Source organism: Euprymna scolopes, chromosome 28 (genome assembly GCF_053919585.1).
Source record: "Euprymna scolopes isolate OS-2025 chromosome 28, ASM5391958v1, whole genome shotgun sequence".
Classification (NCBI taxonomy): Eukaryota; Metazoa; Mollusca; class Cephalopoda; order Sepiida; family Sepiolidae; genus Euprymna; species Euprymna scolopes.
The window spans coordinates 16,324,092-16,346,118 of record NC_136509.1 but is presented as its reverse complement, the minus strand read 5'-3'; the positions used below and the strand labels follow the sequence as shown (position 1 = coordinate 16,346,118).

General features: G+C 35.8%; 1 protein-coding gene across 1 annotated transcript in view; it reads right to left on the bottom strand.

Annotated features, from left to right (window-relative positions):
- LOC145249495 (A disintegrin and metalloproteinase with thrombospondin motifs 6-like) overlaps positions 1 to 22,027 on the bottom strand; it is a 733,443-nt gene that overhangs the window by 391,999 nt on the left and 319,417 nt on the right. Inside the window, exon 11 of the mRNA XM_080111103.1 lies at positions 4,990 to 5,135. Coding sequence (XP_079967229.1) covers positions 4,990 to 5,135 — 146 coding nt within the window. The remainder of the gene's footprint in view (positions 1 to 4,989; positions 5,136 to 22,027) is intronic.

Below are 22,027 nucleotides of genomic sequence, written 5' to 3'. Positions count from 1 at the left end.
CACAAGAATGTGAAACTTTCGGCATAACATAATTTGGGTTTGTATTACTGTACACATAGATTCGAAAAAGTTGTCAAAAAACAAATATATAACAAATAAATGTTATCAAAGGCAAGATAAGTTACTTTTCTACCTAACTGGATATATTTTTTGTGTTTTTATTCAATGTAACATGTTTATTCAGCTCGAAAAACATACAGTGTTTACCGATGTATTGGAAAATTCAAAATGGCGCCCAACACTCTCTTTAACATGGTAAGTTTGGGAAAAGGTGCTATAAATAATAAACTAGACAAAATACTATTTAAAAAACACCGAATATATGTCCACTTATGTCACGGTAACATATAATGAGCGAATTTCGAACAGTATTATGTTTAGTTTATTATTTATAACATCTTTTCCTGAACTTACCGTGTTAAAGAGAGAGTCGGCCGCCATTTTGAATTTTCCAATACATCGGTAAACACTGTATGCTTTTCGAGCTGAATAAACATGTTACATTGAATAAAAACACGAAAAATATATCCAGTTAGGTAGAAAAGTAACTTATCTTGCATTTGATAGCATTTATTTGTTATGTATTTGTTTTTTGACAACTTTTTCGAATCTATGTGTACAGTAATACAAACCCCATAATTTTTATATAATATTGAACAATAATTTAAAAAAAAAAATGAATTCAAAAACAGCAACATAGAAAAATAATTAAATTAAAAAATGTTAAAATTTATACTAACGTTCAGAATAGGAATTACGGATGCACGTCTGGGAAAAAAAGAAAAATATCACACCCCTTCCTCCCGTTTAATTTACATGACGTCATTTTCACAGTCTTATGACTGCTTGAAATTTTGGGCATTCGTATATCCTATGTTTACAAAAATTTAGTTTGTTGTGTTTTGCGAATGACAGAATCACTCAGTTTTTAGGCTAATTAATTTATGTTTTGTACAAACAAGGTGTGTTTTTTTTTTAATTTAATTCAATATCTTAGGACTTTACTAATTATCTTTGAAATAGATCCAGAAAACTAATATTTATCTTTTAAAGGATTTCTACAATTAATTTATTTAACTTCACAATTTAGCTGAATTGGTTAGCTCGCCATGAAAAATTTTCATAACTTTTTTTTTTCACGTGTACAAATATTTTTTTTCCTTTTGAAAATTAACTTTAGTCTTCAATCTTTCAAATACAATCAAAAAGTAGTCGGAAACCTACAAAAAAATTATGATAAATCAGCTTTCAAAACTAGGTGCCCATATCTTTGTCCGCCCATTTTTGCCAGTTCCTAAAAATAACTTGACAATTCTATATTCTTATAAAATTAGGTACGTGTATATTATTATACATGATTAAAGTGAGAATGTGGACGCTGTTTTACAATTTGTCACTGTTCAGAGGGAGACAACTCTCGTTTATTCGTTCAGTTTTTCATCTCATAATTTAGGACGCGATATGTTTCTTAAATTAAAACTAAAAAAGAAAAGCTGTGACGATTTTTTTTTTTAAATGTAACAAAGTTGGTAACAGTAATAATACAAAACTGTTGGTGTTATAAGCTTTGTTACACTAAAAAAAAAAAAAAGGTCGCTGCAGCTTTAAAAGTTTTTAGGGAGTTGAGTTAATGCTTTTCGTGCACTCCCTAATAAAATAAATATTTCAACACAAGCTATTGAATAAACGAGCAAACAACTTCGTAAAATTTCACAAGGAAAAGGTTTATTGAAGCAAAGGGTAAGATGCCGAAAAAGATATATCTAGGATAGAACTCGTCTGCCTTTGCCCGGTAGTTATTCCCAAGTGGGAATCGTCGATACCGGTGTAGGCAGAGAGAGAGAGTGAGGAAACAGGTCCGCTCTTTTTGACGTCTTGCTGGAAAAGGGAAGAGTTTTTCTCGTCCGGGACGGAAGCAGTTATAGTTCCTTAAGGGGTAAGAAAGATCCCTGCGCTATGCCTCTAATTGGTCAGTATGTGCCATATCGCACAGTCAGGGGAGGCACTGACGCACAAGAAAAGAGTTCTATTTGTTTCTGCTACAGTTTCATCCTTATTTTATTAAAGAGTTTCATTCTTGGTATTTTTTTAAAGGTTAAAGACTAATTTCTTAAAAACCTTACCGTAACATTTACTTTTAAATTAAGAAAAGTTGCCGAAATTCTTTAAATGTCTTCATCTAATGAAAATAACGTGGTTTCATTGGTTTTCTCTTAATAGTCGCGTAAAGACTACATTTTGTATTATTAATGCAACTTTGTTACATTAAAACAAAAAATTGTCACAGTTTTTTTTTTTTAATGTTTTGATTTTTTTAAAATATCGCGTCCTAAATTATGAGATGAAAAAAAAAAATGAACGAATTTCTAATTAAACGAAAGTTGTCTCCCTCTGAACAGTGACAAATTGTAAAACAGCGCCCGAATGTGCGAAGGAGGAAAAGAACGTTAAAAAAAAAAAAATTTTAAGTGACGTCTTTGCCGTTGTGTCCATCGCCAAACCGGTAGAGGCAAGGGTTTAAATTAAGGCTAGTCAATCAAAAAGAGGGGATGACTTTCGAAAATATCGGCGAAAAAAAGCGAAACTTCTTGTAGAAAAATGCCCAGAGGATGAAGGAATTAATGTTTTTAGTCAATTTTTCGATATTTGTCATCAGAAGGGTCAAGCTTCAAAACGGTACTGATCTCATGAAAATCCGTCGCCTTCGTCGAAAGACATACACACATACACACATACATATAAACAGACAGGTGAGATTTATATTATAGATTATGAACGTATTTTAGTCTTTAAAATCCATGAAACAACGAAATGATTACTTTTAACGCATAAACACACAATTTTTCCGTTTTGTATTGTTTTTTATTTTAATATTGAATGGAGTTTCAGTACAAATTATCATATTTTTCTCTTTTTTTAATGCAATTTTTAAACTTTCTAATGAATTTTGTAAAAATGTTTCAATTCATTACCGACAGTTTGACTATTCAACAGATCTTGCTTGCTAGAACCTCAGCAGTTGCGTCATTTTTCAGCTTACAAGCCTTGATGATATACATTATGAAGGCCACGTATCTACTCATGTATTCAGCACTATTGAAGTAAATAATGAGTTTTTTTTTGTTTTTCTTACAAAGGAGTCGCCACTTATAAAGGCCTGAAGACCACTCAAGGATATTTAGTGTACGTGAGTCAATGGGATAGCAACATAGTAATTGTTAGTGTTGAAAATTGGGTATAATTTGATTATTAAAGGGTATGGCTTAACAAGAACTTGTTTACATTGAACTTGAAGACAATACATTGTAGTCAGGGACGCTGAAGACAATACATTGTTGCCAGGGACGCTGGGAAAGTGGTGGGATCCTTCTATCGTTCCAGAAGATATCTCACTACAGATGCAATTCTCTATCTGTATAAAAGCCAAGTACGCCCAAGGATGGAGTACTGCTGCCACATCTGGGCAGGAGCTGCTAAAAACACCTATCCTGCCTTGACAGAGTACAAAATAGACTTTGTGGTTTAGTGGGGGATGCCCTTTTCTCTTCGCTGCAACCTCTCTCCCACAGAAGAGACGTTGCGAGCCTGTCTTTGTTTTATCACTATTTCCATGGCAGGTGCTCGTCTGAACTGCAGTCCCTTGTCCCCCCTCGTCAATCTTTCATGAGAAACACCCGTCTGGCTGAAACTACTGTCAACAATTTTCCCCACTCTTTATCTGTACCTAAATCCAAACGTAGATTCCATGAGCAAAGCTTCTTTCTTAGAATTGCACGCCAGTGGAACTCTCTGCCGCTTGCCTGTTTCCCACCTGACTACAACTTGGACGTCTTCAAGTCCAACATAAACAAACTCCTGACAAACCGCCCCCTTAAGTAAGACACTCTATCAAAACCCCCAATACTAATGATTACTACAATACTATCTCATTGATTACTGTACATACAATAACCCTTATCCCTGAGTGGCCTTCGGGCCTTGATAAGTGGTGACCTACATGTAAAAAAAAAAAAAAAAAAAAGTCAGCTGAAAAGCAAGCCAGTAGAACAGAGTTCCACAGACGGGCTTCGGGTAGGATTGAAACCTAAATTGAAAGGATTGAAAGTCTGAAGATAGCTGTTTCAATCCTACCCAAAGCCGGCCAGAGGATTTTGTTGGCCAAAACGTGGTAAAATAACAACTAGAGAAGACTGGGGATACAGTTAAGAAATTCATGATTCCTATCCCATTGCGGTTAACAATCTGACGAAGGCCAGCGGAGTAATTGGCTGAAACGTTGTGAAACAACAACTATGAAGTTGAGGATAACAGTCTACAAATAAATAAATAAACATTAGGGAAATTGATTACGTGGTGAAAGAAAAGAAGAAAATGACTTACACAAGCGGGTGCGCCTCTCTCTTTCCTGTCCGGTGACGGAATGAGGGAAGGAAAGAGAAGAAAAAAATTTTCATTTGCAAAAGGCTCAGTAATATCCACATGGCATTAATTTGCATAGGAGGACAGAAACTGTTATGAAAAGAACGAGTTGGAAGTATGGTGGGCTGTTAGTTTTTCGACAGCTGAGAGAGAGAACAGACGAGAATCTCTTAACTGCATTCTCAGCAATTACTGCCATCCATAGTTGTTGTCATCTCACCACGGTTTTGGCCAAACCCTATGGATAGCAGTAATTGCTGAGAATGCAGTTAGGAGATTCAGAGTTTCTATCTCATCGCAAATACCACCTGACAAAGACCAGAGGAATAATTGGCCTAAACGTCGTGAAACGACAACTAAGAAAGATGAGGATAATAGTCCGCAATTAATAAATTAATAAATAATAATAATAATATAATTAATTCTAATTCTAATAAAATATGGAATCTTAAGCAAGTACCATAAGCGCTTAAAAGATGGGGTGCCTGTGTTAGGCTTTGAGGTTGAGAAGGAGTGCCAGATAGAATACGAGAACTAAAGGATAAAATAAGGGAAGTGAGAGTTACTTACGGAGGATTATCACAGTGACGTTGGCTGGTGGAGACTCCGGCTCCACAAGTGCGAGTACAAGTTGTCCATTCGGCCCATTCGCCCCACTGTCCGTTTATGGCTTCGGGTCGTTCACCAATCAAAACACATTCACCTTTGAAACACCACTTGAAATAAAAGAAAAAAGTAAATCAGAAGATGCAGAAAAAGATGGCTGGGGTGAGTATCCGCTAGTATGACCAATTTTTCCAAAAATCTTTTTTTATGCATTAAACAGTTAATGTACACACTCAATTTTAAACTTTCATGAAAAAAGTTTCTTTCCTAAAACTGCCCGTCCGTGGAACGCAATATCGAAAGGGTTGCTTTCCAGCTGACGACAAGATGGTCATTTTCAAATCCAATGTAAACAAATTCTTATTGAGCCACCCTCTGAAATAATCAAATTCTGTCCAATCACCATTATCATTACCACGTCCAACTGACACTCACTTAACCATTATCCTCGAGTGACATTTGGGCCTTGATAAATGGTGACACCCAACTAAAAAATAAATTATTTTTTTTTGCCGTCTTATCTATACAGAGTGGAACGATAAAATCTTCGCCCTAGAAAAGACAACATGATTCCATTTCCGTTTGATGAAAACCGGTTTTCATTTTTTGTTACAGACCATCTACTAGTTGATCAGTTGTGTACAAATCCCAAGAGCGATAGAAGCCTTCTGTCATGTCTGAAAGTAACAATGTTCAACAAGCGTGATCGGAGATGCGTCGCTGTACAACTCATGCTCTCTACCGATCCAAGTTAAGACAACAGGACCATTGCCAGCACCATCAAAATGCATTGCTGGATTGCCACGAATAACAGGGGCATGCACAGGATTATGAAAACAAAGTTTGTGGCCACCGCTATGGTCTTTGATGTGGTTTCAAGTGAGGGCCACATCATGCCACCTCACATCTTTGAAGTCGGCTTAAAAGTCAACACCAAAGTGTATCTTGATGTGCTGAAGAGTGTGATAATCCCCTGATGCAATCAGGTGGCCGCTAGTAGACCCTACGTGAAGCAGTAGGACTTGACGCCAGTCCTCGCCCAAAAAGACCAAGGAATGCTCTGACGTTGTACCCTTCTCTTACTGGTCCACCTTCTCCTCCTCCAACCTGCCGAGCTTGACTACTTCGTTTGGTAATACATCGAGAGCATCACCACCATGGCCTCCCACAACAGCAAAAGCCATCTGCTGAGTATTCGCCAAGCTCCCGCTGGCGCTTGTGGAAAAGGCATGCTCCCAGTTCCAGACCCATATCAAAGTAGTGATTGAGTCTGAAGGTTGCTACATTAAATAGATGTCAGCTCTACTACATAATCAAGTTACTTGAATTGATGTTTTCAATAAAATTTTTTAAATAAAGTTCTAGTGCTGTTTTTTTTTAAGGCAACAAATTTATCGTTCCACAAAGTATAATGTTCTGCTTGTTCCTTCCATAGTTAGTCCGTACATTATGCTTTAAAAAAGGCTAAATACAATTTTTGAAGGCCAAACTGCTTCAAAAGTGGCCAAATTTGTGAAATTTGGCTTTAAAATGGCAAATCTGGAAACCCTGGATAGTAGAATGAGAATGACTTCACTTCGATGTAGCATTATTTTCGAATATCATTATAATGATATATGATCATTGTTGTAATGGTGTGGGAAATACACTCATAGTAATTTTGACAAACAGCGGTCCTTCACAGAAGAAAGAAGTAAAAAAAATGTTATAAAAAAGAAAAAAAAAATGTAAGCAGTCGAAAGAATCAGAGCGTAAGAAAAAACATTGTCTTCCAAGAATTGTTGAACTGAAAGAGTAAATTAAAGATTGTCTTTTACAATGTGATTTTATTAGTTGTATTGAACTATGTAGCACAATATTACTTTCTGAGTATTTATTAATTTATCTCATTTGGGTCAGTTCTATATGGGCACCTTTTACATAGAAATGTTACTAAACTCATATTTGATTTGATACATTTCTCCTTCCATGGAATTCCCACAGGTTCTACTAGTGAATAAATATTTGAAGATGTAAAGAACGTGAAGGTTGTAGACTTTTACCAAAATAGCCGAACCCGAAAAGAGTTATGCCGTAAAACAAGACACGCAAACATTATCACTTCCTCCCATATTTTTCTTGTCCTTCTCCTGTGAATTGACCCTTGACTTCAGTTGATTTAATTCTTTCAACATGGTCATATCATCAAAGTCTTCCATCCTGCACGCATCTCCCCCAAATTTAACCTTCCACTGAATTTTTTGCGCAATCCAGAAAAATATCAGCTTTATCAAAACATATTTGTTGATAAAATATATCTCTCGTTCCATGAAATTTCAACGGTTCCTGCTAGCTTATACTAATCCTTATAGAGAAAACTAGCGTGGGTACCCGGCGTTGCCCGGGTGTGGTGAGGTGTGTGTGTGGAGCACGGGGGTGAGGGGTAAATCAAAACAATAATAAAAGGGAAAATAAAGAACAAGCAAACGAAAAAAATTGCATAAATAACCCTATTTAAAGATTAAAACTTTAAAAATCGAAAAAAACTATCTGTTATGTCAGGGTGAACGTGCAACCTTAAAATAATGACGCTGCCACGATAACCACTGCTCTGCGATGATGTCAGCAAAGTAACGTCGTTTTTTTTTCTATTTAAACCAATTGAAGAAAGAACGTTATTTGCACATGCGTGTTTGGTAAAATTGTCATGGAGGAACGCTTTTTTTGCTACCCTCCCTCGTTGCAAACGTCTATTTTTATAGGAAATAATTTACTGTTTTTTTTTTTAATTCTCACATATTATTCGACCGAGATATTGTCCTTTCAGCTGGTACCGGTTTTGACCAGGTCTAATGCCGCTGAGAAAAGTTTTATACATACATTCAAGCAGACAGGTGAGATAGACTAGCCTGGGTGCCTGGCGTTGCCCGGATGTTTGGAGGTGTGTGTTAAGCAAAAAAAGATAAAAAGTGGTAGCAGACAGGCAGGATGAACCCATACTGCGATGGAGGAAAAGAACATGAAAAAAATAGTGACATGTTTGCTGCTGCGCCCATAGCCAAATCAGAAGTGATGTAGATTTAAATTAAGGTTGGACAATCAAAAAGAGGGGATGACTTTCTAAAATATTGGTGAAAAAAGCGACCCCTCCCTGTAGAAAAGTGCCCACTTGAGGGTGAAAGAATTAATGGTTTTAGCCAATTTATCAATATTTGTTGCCAGAAAGGTCGAGCTTCAAAATTATATCGATCTTATGAAAATATGTCGCCTTTGTCGAAAGTTTTAGGCAGACCTATAAACATACATACATTTAAATAGACAGGTGAGATTTATATTATAGACTACCGGGTGTGCCTGGCGTTGCCCCAGTGTTTAGGAGGTGTAAAAGAAGAAAAATGTTTTGGTGAGCAGGTAAGCTTGAACCCGAAGCCTTGAAGTGAATAGCCTGATAACTTATCATGACGCTACGAGAGGAGAGAAGTGATAATGACGCAATTACATGTTCGTACATACGTATGTTAAACCTTTCACCCCTTTATAAAAGACTAGCGGGGTTGCCTGGGTGTTGGTAGGTGTTAAAGAAAAAAGAATTGATGAGGAGGTAGGGTCGAACTTAAAGACTGGAGGCGAATAGCCTGCTAACTTACCACGACGCTACAAGGGCACGGAAGTGATAATGGTTGAAATTAAACATTTAAAAAAGCAGGTGGTTAAACGAACGTCAACGTGTGGTTTTCTAGGTCAAACCATGCCATAGTAGTAGTAGAGAAAATGAAATCACAACACGAATTTTGTAACATAAAAGTCGCTGAAATAAAAGATATTTACGACCTCATTTTGTAAATCGGAGATATTATAATCTCGGTAGTATATAAAAAGTTGTGAATGGTGGGGTGACTATGTAGAAAAATAAATTCTGGAGTACAAAATGTTGCTTGTTTTAATGATACCACTCTTTTTTCAACTTTTTGTAATTAAAAAATATAGGATGCCTTACATTTGGAATGACCCTCGTCTGTAATGTGAACAAGCATTTTGTTGCAAAGCCCCTCATTTATGATGCCCCCTATAAATCTGGCCCCTAATTCACAGTAGCACTTTACACTTCTGTGGCAATGTGCCTTGTTTGTGTTGCATTGTGGGCAAATAAATAAATTCATAAATAAACAGTTGTTCCATGTTGGTGTCTGATAACCCTTCCTCAGCAGAAAAGGCAATGTCTACCAGGATGGCTCTTTTGCAACAGAACAGGTACTACTGCCTCCTCAAAGGAATAAGTAATGTCTGAGGTTCTACAGACATTTAATACTATACTAACCCTCCTAAAGAAAGAGATAATTCCTGACAATACCGCTCCAACAGGTATCTCACTGCTGATGCAATCCTCTATCTGTATAAGAACAAGATACACCCTAAAATGGAGTACTGTTATCACATCTGGGCAGTAGCTGCTTGGAGCACCCTATCCAGCCTTGATAGAGTTCAAAACCGGCTTCGAAATCTAGTAGGTGATGCTTTTTTTCTCTTCTCTGCAACTGCTTTTCCCACAGAAGAGACGTCGCCTGTCTCTGCTCTATCATTATTCTCATGGCAAGTACTCGACAGAACTCTAATTTATGATCCCCCTTGCCAAACTTTCACAAAACCACTCGACTATTTAGGAGAGAGGTAATTGTTATACGTTCCTAATAAATTAAAGCAAAGAACAAGGCACAAAAGAAACACAAACTTCTTTTTAAACAATAACATTGAAGAGTATTTTATTTGTAGCAGGAACTGGCAGGTCAGGCTGCTAAAAGGGAAGAAGAAGAAAAAAGTTCTTTTAAGGTCGTCGAAGGTCAGTCAGGATCATGTCGTCCCCGGCTGGATAGCAGTTGTCTCAAATCGGGACAGTCAATGCTATAGCGAGATGTCCGGTGGACAGGGAACGAAAGAGGATAGATGTTGCTACACTGGTAGTCCGGTTCTGACTGGCTGACGTTCCCCCAAGACTTTTAGGGAGAAGATGAGTCAATGTGCTCTGTTAGCTGATAGGTCAGCCTGTGGCCGAAGGACTCAGAGGGGGGCATTGATTCACCAGAGAAAATAGTTCTGTAACTGCTACAACTAGCTACAACCACTATATACGATTTTCTCCACCCTCTATCTGTGCCTAAATATAAACACAGATTCCCTGAACAAAGCTTCTTTCCCCAGAACTGCATGCCTGTAGAACACTGTTCTGCTGGCTTGCTTCCCAGTTGAATAAAACATGGTAGCCTTCAAGTCCAATGTAAACAAGTTCTTGTGAGCCATTCCTATAAATAATCAAATTTTACCCAATCTACACCATTAACGATTACAACACTACCAAATTACATTCATCCTTATCCTTGAGTGGCCTAAGTGATGATTCAAGTAAAAAAAAAAAAAAAAGCGAATACACGCCCCTGAACTAAACACTGAAATATAATACAATAGAAGTAATAATATAGTTTCAGCTTCAGATACACAAATCCGAAATCTCTATTCGTAATAGAAGTACAAGTAATAGAGATAATAGTGTAGTTCCAGTTTCAGACAGATACCAAATCTCCATTATTTATAGCAGTAAAAAAAGTTTCGGCTTCAGATTGAGGAATAATAACTTTCTTTTGAAAGTGGGGGATGCCCTATTCTCTTTCCTGCAACCTCTTTTCCACAGAAGAGATGTTGCGAGCATGTCCCATTCTCATGACAAGTGCTCGTCTGAGCTTCAATCTATAGTACCCCCTCGCCAAACATTCACAAAAAACACTCGTCTAGCCAAAACCACTATCAATAATTTCCCCGCACTCTTTATCTGTGCCTAAACGTAAACGTAGATTCCATGAACAAAGTTTCTTTCTAAGAACTGCACGCCTGTGGAACTCTCTTCGGATTGCCTGCTTTCCAGCTGACTACAATCTGATTGTCTTCAAGTCCAACGTAAACAAGTTCCTGATAAACCGTCCCCCAAAATAATCAAATTTACAAAATTCCCACTACTTATGTTTACTACGCTATAATCACATTGACTAATGTATATCCATTAACCCTTATCCTCGAGTGGCCTCTGGGCCTTGATAAGGGGTGATTTCGATGTAAAAAAAAAAGTTTAGGAAAAAAATGAAGCACATTCTTTTCTTTTTGATCAATGCTACTAAGACTAAGCTTCTTTCCTTTAATAATTACAAAACTCCTTCTTAACCACTAATAGCCATTGGGTAATATTACATTACCTGAAAGTACTTCATTCAAACTCCTTGACTTAACATTAATGGGGAACATGAGTTGTAACAGATGCATTGAGGGCATTGCCAAGGCTGCTGCAAAGAAGGTGGTTTCTCTCTACCATGCTCGAAAGTTACTTACACCTGAGAGTATCCTGCACCACTACAGGGCCACCATTCGCCCATGTATGGAGTATTGTTGTCACATTTGGACTGATGCATCTGTTACTAGTCTCTCCCTCCTGGACAGGGTTCAAAAGAGAGTCGCCAACCTAATAGGTCCCGAACTGTCAGCTAGGGTTCAACCTCTGTGCCATCAACGAAATATTGCATCCCTCTGCCTGTTTTACAAGTATTTTAATGGTAGATGCTCTGACAAACTACAAGCCCTCGTATCCCCCCCTCAATGTAAATACCTCTGACAAACTCAACAAGCAGCAAAATCCCACCCCTACACAATAGAGATCCCCAAATGCCAGAAAACCTTCTACTCTAATAGTTTCTTCCCCAGAACTGATAGACTTTAAAATTCCCTTCCGGATTACTGCTTCCTCTGACTGTACTGACATGCAGAAGCTCAAGTGTAATGTAAATTGACATCTTGCTGCTCAACTCCCTGTATAGTATCTCTGCAAATTATTCCCAGAAAGTAGCCCCCTACATCAAAGTGGCACTGTGCCTTGTTTGGAGTGAAACTGCAAATTTAACAAAAGCTTAAAATCTGACTTATATAAGTTTGTTTGCATAACTTTACAAAATGTCCATGGAATCTTTTTGATTGAGCCAATGCTAATCTCTACAAAATGATTTATAGACGTTACCAAACAACTGAATCGCAGCCAAGTCGAATGAGGTCAGGGTCATTTTGCTAACCTAATGCAGTGCATATGCCTCTGCCAAATTTCTGCTGGCATGAAAAGAGATAGCAAAGCTGTTTATAGAGTAGAAATCTATAATTCAGGGTTAAGCTTCTACAGCGACGATGCCAGCAGTAGAAAAGTATTGCCAAAAAACTATCAATTACATTCATGATCTACAAGATGCGGGTTAAGTTGGTGCGCCAGATAACGAACGAAAGGTCTATAAATCTCCGAAGAACTGTCATGAATATAGACATGGCGTTTTATTTTCATTTTTAAGAGAAAACTTCAATTAAAAAAAAATGATTAGTTCGAAAAATAATTATGTAGGTGAAAAAAAAAACTCCAAAGGACATTAAATTTAAACAGACAACAGATTAAAAAAACAATAAAAAGAACTTGGAAACAGAAAAAGAAGAAATAATAAAATGTTGTTGAATAGTAGCAGGCTGGAAAGAACTTCAAATGCTGACGTCACTTGATAATACATAACTTCTGTACCTGGAAGAAATCTTTAAGAGAAATGCTGGGAAATACAATACTGATTTTTCCCAACAAAACAAAATCTCCAGCTAGAGTTGCGGAGTCGAAAAATACCAGTTCTGACTGACTCCAAGGATTCGCCAAAAAAATCCAATTCGAATATCAAGATTTCCTCAAATTTTTACTCTGACTCCTAAACTGACAAAATATCCGATTCAGACTCGTAAATGGACAAAATATACGTGCAACTGTCATAGAAATAAAACAGGATATATTTTATGATACAAAACGCGAAAAGACGTTTTCGTATCCAAAACCCCAAACTCCTGGCTTTATTTCTATCTTTCTTTCTTTTCTTTCTCTCTCAAGCAAGATGCGAATAGATGCACGTGTAGGACGCTGTTCCACAAAATAACATATTTCTTTTGTAGACAAACGTTTACAATAAAGTAAGCAATTAAAAGGCCAATTTTGTTCGTTAATTATTTCTTCTACCTTGAAGTATTAGTGAAAAATTGTAACATATGACTCCTTATTGTAAATCTTTGATTATTCTGAATGTCTGTTGATTCTTCGAAGATTAAAACATTTGACTGACTCCTTTCATCTGTCTCCATCCTCATCCAAAAGTGACTCTACACCCCTGATATCAAAAGTTCAAAAGGTTCTTAAAATGAACATGCAAAAGAGAGAGAGGGAGGGAGAGAGAGAGAGACTTTATCTAAAAAAAAGGCAGGTGTTGAAGATTTTTACAAACACAGAAACATCGGATTAGAAAGCGCGTGCTACAGATTTTTATCACTAGCAAGAACAGACTTAACGTAAAGAAAAAAAAACTTGTCAATAAGATGTTTCTTTTCTAGAGTTATTTTCAATAAACACATTCTCTCAGACACAATTCATTTTAGACAATATGCAGCAGTTCAAATTGTATCTTTTTAAGATTATGAAATCTTGAACGTATTGGAATTAAAATCAATTTAATAGTAGACATGTAAAAGTAAAGAAAACGCAGACATTTTTAATGAATAAATTAGCCGACATAGCTTGCAATTGATCAATTCAGTCAGTCAGCTTACGTGGCAGCGAAATTTTACTTTTTAAGTTAAGAAAATAAAAGCAAACTGTGGTATTAGTTCCGGGTAGTCCTAAGATGTTCACTCTCCCAAGCTTTGCTTTCCTTATTATAACATGTTGAACATATTGGCATTACAATCAATTTAATATTATGTATGAAATAGAAAAAAAAAACACTTAATTAGTAAGTTAGCCTCATACTGGCATAGATCCAAGATGGTCGGTCTATAAAACTAGCCAATATAAAAATAGGAACGAAGAAGACAGAAAATGAAAAGAAATAAAGTCTTTTATTGGGTTCTATAAAAAAATAATCAATAATTTCCCCACACTCCTTATCTGTGTCTAAACCTAAACGTAGATTCCATGAAGAATAATTTATTTAAAACAAAAAAATTATGTGGTGTGCGTCACCAATCAAAGACAACTTCTCACACGCGATCAAATCAGTCAGTCAGCTTTTATGGCAGCAAACACCTGCCAAATCTAAATTTTAACTTTTAAGTGTTGATTGTGGTATTAGTTATGATAGTCGCAGGAGACCAGTTTTCCTGAGCTTGCCTTCCGTCTTTGGGAAGAAGCTGATTAATTGGTAATTGACTGAGACGCCTCTGCCACCTCCACCGTGTAATGCCAAAGTGGCTTCCCAGGCAATTTTAAGAGGTTACTGAAGCACTGACTTATTTTCTCCCAGCTTCCGATCTTGTGGTACATCATCCTAAATTAGAAGGATGTAAATATCAATTCTATGCTTTACATCGGGCATCTGGACGCATTTCATGTAGGTAGATCTAACTAGAGCATATCCTGCATACATTCTCTCAGTAGTCCGACAATGGATTCGTTGCTATCAGGCTGAAGTATCTTATAGACTTATTCCACCGCAAAGAGTGGACGACAAGGCCCGGAAGGGTGAACCTCCTAGGACTACCCAAAACGAATACCCCAGACCGTAAGATAAAAGATCACCAAAATATCCCAGTTTCAGCCGGATTGATTGTCATGATCAGAATCTTTACTCGCATGCCTAACAGTCTCACAGGTTGCCAAATGGAGGCAGCTGTCAAGGTCAACAGCCTGTATTTAGTCATCTTTAATGGTAACCGGCACCAGACAAGTTTAAACTTTGTATCGGATATCTGTATTCATTTATAAGAGATATACCTGACTCGAGTATATTCCAGATACAACCTCTGAGTAAACTGTTAGTTAGTTTGAGAGTGCTTATGGTGTATTCGTGGTTAACCCATATATGAAAGCTGTTCCCCCATCCGATACCTAGAGACTACCGCTGGGGTTTTTCTTTTGGCATCAAAGTCAGTGGAGTATAGGCCATTGTTTCCTGTTGACTGGAGTATGTTTCTGACCCTATACAGTTCTAAGAGGTTCATTCTCCCAGGCTTTGCCATTTCCCTTTGGGAAAGAGTTAGTTTATTGTTAATCACCTGAGACACTCCTATCGAAGAATGTTGACAGGGCTGTCCAGGAAACTTTTTTTTTTTTGCATGCCAAAGTGTTCTTTTAGGGCGCTAGCTTTACAAATCCCACTTTCCCAACCCTTGTGTCGCATCATACCACCGCGGGAGAAAGATAATTTTTCTACACTCTGTCCCATCGACAAAATGTTGCATCCCTCTGCCTGTTCTACAAGTATTTTAATGGTGAATGCTTTGGCGAACGATCTAGACACCCTCGACAAACCCGACAGGCAGCTAAATCCCACCCTCACACAGTAGAGATCCCTAGATGTAAAAGATCCTTCTACTACAGTAGTTTCTTCTCTATAACCGCTAGACTCTGGAATTCCATTCCAGGTCCCTGCTTCCCCAACTGTACTGACATGCAGAAGTTCAAGTGTAACGTGAACCGACATCTTGCTGCCCAAATCCCTACATAGTACCCCAGTAGTTGTTGCCCCTGATAGTAGCCCCCTACACCAAAGTGGCAATATGCCTTGTTTGGGGTGAAAATGTAATTTAAAAAAAAAATCAAAAAGAAATCGAAAACGTGAAAGAACAAAATCAAAAAAGATATCCAAATCGAAAGCGATTTCCTCTCCCTTTTTGTATGTTGTCTCTTCTTTCTTTTCATTATATTTCTTTTTACTCTCTCTCTCTCTCTCTCTCTATCTATCTATCTATCTATCTCACCACCTCTTACTTCTCTTACTTTCGTGATCTCTCTATTTTTTACTTCTTTTTTTCCTAAACTTCTTTTCGGGTTTTACGTTTTATGTAGAACAAATTAATACACGGCAACTACTCCCGATGATTTTCTATTCCAGTGATATTTACGCACGTCATTCGAGTAACCTGGGATTCTTATGTCAAAAACAAGAATGATTTTCGTTTAGACGGGTTGGCATTATTTTTGTTTTTCCTAAAAATCTTTGTTAAAAATAAACATTTTTTTTTTCAGATTGACATTTGGGGAATTAAATAATTTGTTGGTATATCTATTTTTCAATCGGATATTGATAAAAATGTACCATGGAAAAAGCAAACACTATAAAAACAACAACAAAAAACATTTACGATTTTAAAAAAGTAAGTACTTTTTCTTTTAACTTAAGAACATTTTTTCTTTTTATATTATTTTTTAAAAACATTTTCCATAAGTCTGAAAAAAAAACATTCTTATATTTTACAAATAAAAACAACAACAAAAACAAAAAATACAGCAGGAGCCATTTGTCGTGCCTTAATTTGTCGTGCATAAATACTAAAACCGCTTCTTTTTTTTTTTTTTTTGTCTCACCACTTTCTTTTGCTTTTTTGCTTTCCTCCCACTCTCTACTTTTAAACACTTATTTTTAATTCTCTTTTTCATTGCCTTCCTCCTACTTCCTTGGTTTTCTTTATCCCCCTATTCTCACCCCCTTTAATTAACTTCAACACGCCCTCTTCCTTCTTTTTCCTTTCTTTACCCAGTTTTCTCCTCCTCTCTCTCTCCTTCTCTATACTTTTTCTTGTCAATATTTTCTGTTTTTCCTTCAACTCTTCATCTTTATCCTCTTCCTTCCACTCTATCTCCCCTCTCTTACTTTCAACTTGATCTCCCTCTATTCTTTTCTTACCACCTCTCACTACGTCTCTCACTATTCCTTTTGTTTTGCTTCCCAGAAACTCATTAATACTACTACTACTAATCATCATCATCATCATCATAATCTCCCCCTCCTATCTCTATTTTGTTTTGTTCAAAATATTTTTTCCTTTTGTCATTTCCTTTTCAAAATTCCACCCAATTTCAAACCAAGAAATGTAGGACATGACCATTGCAGTCGCAAATACGCAGACGATTTTAGAAGAGTGTGTGTGTGGTCAAGACTCGGTCCATTTTTTGTTTTACTAGGGGCTCCTCGCCTATCAGAACCGAAGAGACATTCGAGGATAAGGGTTAACGAGTGCCGGGTAGACCGTGAGACAACATGATGATCAGTAATGGCGGAACTTTGGTTCAGTTTTTTAAAGGATGTTTCAACAAGAGTGTAATCAAAAGTAACACTTAATCCCTCAGATCACACACAAAAAAAGCCTTGGAATCGCAATTCTGCGAACAAAAACCATAGTTTGGAATCCCTATTTTTATTTATTCATATTATTTGGATTCTTAAGACTACTGTTTTCAGCTTGAGTGTTATTTTCGCAACGTTTTAGTCAATGCAATCTCTGAAGTTCTTCTCTCAAACTCGGGAATTTGGGCGGAATTTCGAACAGAACCCTTTACTTACTTCAAAAGATAGCATGCTTTCGTTTCGTCGGCCATGGCTGGATAGAGATACTAAGTAATTCGCAGTTGTATTTTTCAGTCGCCCACGCTGAGAATTGAATCTTCAGGAGAAGATCACTTTTTACAGTTACTGTGCCATAGGAAAATCTGAGGTTACATCCGACGAAATGTTGTGAAAATGACACTCAAGATGGGAACAGTAGTCTGAAGAATTCAAATAATACAAATAAAAAATCCGAAACGTAATATTGACTTTATGTTTCTCAAGTTTTTGAGATGAGGATTGATAATTTGTATTTTGAATTGTTTGTACTATTGGTCTCATCTTGGATGTTATTTTTGTAATGACCAAGATAAGACGAACGGCAATTTAAAAAAAAAAACGAAAATCTCACTTTGAAGATGATAATCAGAGAAACGAGTGAAGTATACACGGTTCTCCATGAGTGCATAGTGAACAAAACATTAAAAAATGACTAAATTCAGCAGTGCCCCCCTCATATAGCCCCGAAAGTCCCCAAGGGACGTCAAATCCGGGTGAAAATGGTGAAAAACGGTGCAGTTTTAGGCCTTAACATATGTAAATTTGAGTTGTGCAACACGCAAAAAAAAAAAAGAAGTGACTAAGTCTATCATTTGCCCCCTCCGCCTTATTTAGCCCCCCAAAATCCCCAAGGCGTTAACATATTTAAATTTTAATTCAGCACCATGCAAAACTGTTAAATAGGCATACACAGAATATTTTGGACAAATATGGTAAAATAGTCCCAAAAATAGAGTGTTTTTATTAACCCTAAAAGAGCCCCTGGGGGCACACCCGAGAGTTATCGCAAAGTATAGACAAAGAAAATTATATAGAAATCAGTTAGTTATAACTTTTCAGAAAGTTTTATAAAATCCAAGGCATCAATTTTTTTTTAATAAGCGCAAAAGTGTCGATTTTAGCTATTTTAACTCGAAAGGCACCCCTAGGCAACCGAAAGACACCCCTAGGCAACCGAAGTTTCCCCAGAAAATCCGTTCTGTTACTTTTTTTACTCGTATCATGTTTAATGTTTGTGCAAAAATTTCAAAAAATTCCAAGGCGTAGTTATTGAGAAAAGTGTGGATAGACGAACGGAAGGATGGACAAAGGTGAACAGGTTCACCCTCCTTTTGTCGGGGGGTCAAAAACGTTATTCTTAGCGATTAGTAGTAAATATTAATCTTCAACTTTTAGAAGAGTTGTCCTTAGAACTGATTGTACCGTGAGTTTGTGTGGAAATGACAGGAAGACGAAAACTAAGAAATTAGGACTAAAGAAATTTCTATTTGTTAAACTTGAAAGAAACAATGAATGCAAGAAATTACATGAAGGAAGACCAAGTAAAAGGAAATGAAGAATAAATAAATGAAAGAGAAATAATTAACATTTTGTAATGAATAAACAATAAAGAAAGGAAGGAAAGAAGAAATAAGAAAAGAAAGAAAAGAATCGAGAGATAAAGAAACAAATGAAGAAGGTAACAAAATTTGGAGAAGAGGAAAGAATACAAAGAGAAAAAGAAAAAGAAAAATATATAGAAAGAAATAAGAGAAAAGAAAAAAAGAAAATGAAAAAGAGAAAAGTGAAAAGAAAGAAAAAGGAAAGAAAAATTAGGACGAAAAGGAAAAAGGAAAAAGGAAAGAGAAAGAAAGAAAAAAGGAAAACGAAAAACACAGAGAAAAAAGAAAAGGAAAATGAAAAAGGAAAAAGGAAAGAAAAAGAAAAAGAGAAAAGAAATGAGAAAAGAAAAGAAAAGAATAAAAAAATAAATAAGGAAAAAAACGGAAAGAAAAAGAGAAAGAAAAGGGAAAGTGAGAAAAGAAGAAAAAAGAAAACGAGAAAGAGAATAAAGAAAAATATTTAAAAAAAAAACAGAAAGAAAAAAGAAAGAGAGAGAGAGGGGGGGCTTTAAAATCACAAACCAAAACTTGTAAAATTTAATAAAATAAAACAAAAATAAAAAGATGGTCCTTATAATTTTTGCAACTTGAGGCAATGGAAGTCGTTGATGGTAAAAAGATAAAGAAAAAGGTCAATTTGTTTAACAACCACGAATGTTTTTCTTTGTTGCGAAAAAAGATGTTTTGAAAAACGAATTCAGTTCATAAAGAAATGAAAATGTTAGTCTTTCATATAATTGAAAGAACAGAAATGTCACCTTTCTAAAACATCATTTACTTCTACAACAAACTAACAATGGATACCCTTTCTTTGTTTTATTTGCGGACTGTTATCCTCATCTTCATAGTTGTGGTTGTTTCACCTCGTTTTGACCAACTCATCCTCTGGCCTTCTTCGGGAGGTTAACCGAGACGAGAAATGAATGCCGAATCTTGTAACTGTATTCCCAGTAATTACTGCCTTCCATAGTTGTTGCCTCACCACGTTTTGGCCAACTAATTCTCTGGCCTGCTTTGGGCAGGATTGAAACCGCTATCTTCAGACAATGCTTCCCTGGAACGGTAGAGATTCAATGCCTCTATCCACTGCGCCATGTTGGAATCTTTGTTTTTATAAATCAACGTTTTTGTTCTGATCTGATCTTCCATCGTAGGGTTCGTAGCGATTGGTATTATTTATTATTTTATTGGAATCATTTGAGATGACTATTTTGCGTATTTCCAAATCCTGTCGTGGTTAATCACCTGAAGAAATAAATACACAAATTAGGCATCTCAAAGGATTCCAATAAAATATATGTGTGTGTGTTGATCTATTATATCTATTCCTCTCTCACTATATACATACTAGCAGTTCAGCCTGGCTTTGCTCGGATCCTATGTACTGTTAATAACTTTATGTGCATATATATAAGTTTCACTCATGTCCAGGTAACCTACATCTAAAATTTCAAATGTTTAGACCTAAAATTGGCGAAGGAGTTTGGTAGAGTCTGCAAAGGTCAACTCTTTCAACTTTGACCTCTTGGCAGACAAAATTTCGCCCAGAAACTGATTAAAATGCTTGCTGCATGTCTGAATACCCTTTATGTAAAATTTCAAATGTTTAGACCAAAAATTGGCTGAATAGTTTGTAAGAGACCGCAAAGGTCAAATCTTTTGAACTTTAACCCCTTAGCAGTCAAAATTTCAGCCAAAAACCGATTAAAAGGCGTGTTCTATGTCTGAATACACTTTATGTAAAATTTAAAATGTTTAGACCAAAAATTGACAGAGTAATTTGGTAGAGACCGCAGAGGTCAATTTTTTAAAAACTTTGACCCCAATTTTGACCGCTTAACATTTACTGTTTTTGGCTCAAATCAAATTAAAAGTTTGATCCATGTCCAAGTAACCTACATCTAAAATTTCAAGTTAACACCCAAAATTGGCGGAGGAGTTTGGTAAAGTTTTCAAAGGTCAAATCGTTGAACTATATTTCTCAACTCTTAATACCCGTTATGGCAAATCTCGAGTCTATAGACTGAAAATTAACAGAGTAGTTTGGCAGGGCAATGTACACACACAGACACACATATACAGACAATTTCACTTTTATAGATATATAGATACACGCACGCAACGCATAACTCTCGCTCTAACACACACACACGTACTGACACACACACATCAAAAAGGAAAAAAAAATCTCGTAAAAATATTCACAAAATAGACTCAACACCTCCTCATGGACGTAACGAACAGATTAAACCCTTTACCCGCCCCACTGGTGACAACGTCTCAGATTGGCATTTCTCTGAAAAAACACAATCGGTTCTGGCAGAGATAAAATGTTTTCCAAAAAGAAATTCCACAAACTTGTAACTAAAAAGGACTTTTATGTAAAAATATATGGAGAGAGCTGAACAACACTTGAAACTCGTTATAAAAGTATTTAAAAATAATAAAACATTAAAAAAGACTGAAGAACCTAAAATTGTTGATGGCTTCACTTGTAAAGTATACACATTTTTGTTCTCATCCGAACCACAAAATATACAGTATACATATATATATTTCATGAAACGATATACATATATATATATATATTTCATGAAACGGTATACATATATATATTTCATGAAACGGTATACATATATATATTTCATGAAACGGTATACATATATATATTTCATGAAACGGTATACATATATATATTTCAGGAAACGGTATACATATATATATTTCAGGAAACGGTATACATATATATATTTCAGGAAACGGTATACATATATATATTTCATAAAACGGTATACATATATATATATATATATATTTCATGAAACGGTATGCATATATATATTTCATGAAATAGTATACATATATATATTTCAGGAAATAGTATACATATATATATTTCATGAAATAGTATACATATATATATATATATATATATATCATGAAACAGTACACATATATATATTTCATGAAATAGTATACATATATATATTTCATGAAACAGTATAAATATATATATTTCATGAAACAGTATACATATATATATTTCATGAAATAGTATACATATATATATTTCATGAAACAGTATACATATATATATTTCATGAAACAGTATACATATATATATTTCATGAAATAGTATACCAATATATATTTCATGAAATAGTATACCTATATATATTTCATGAAATAGTATACCTATATATATTTCATGAAATA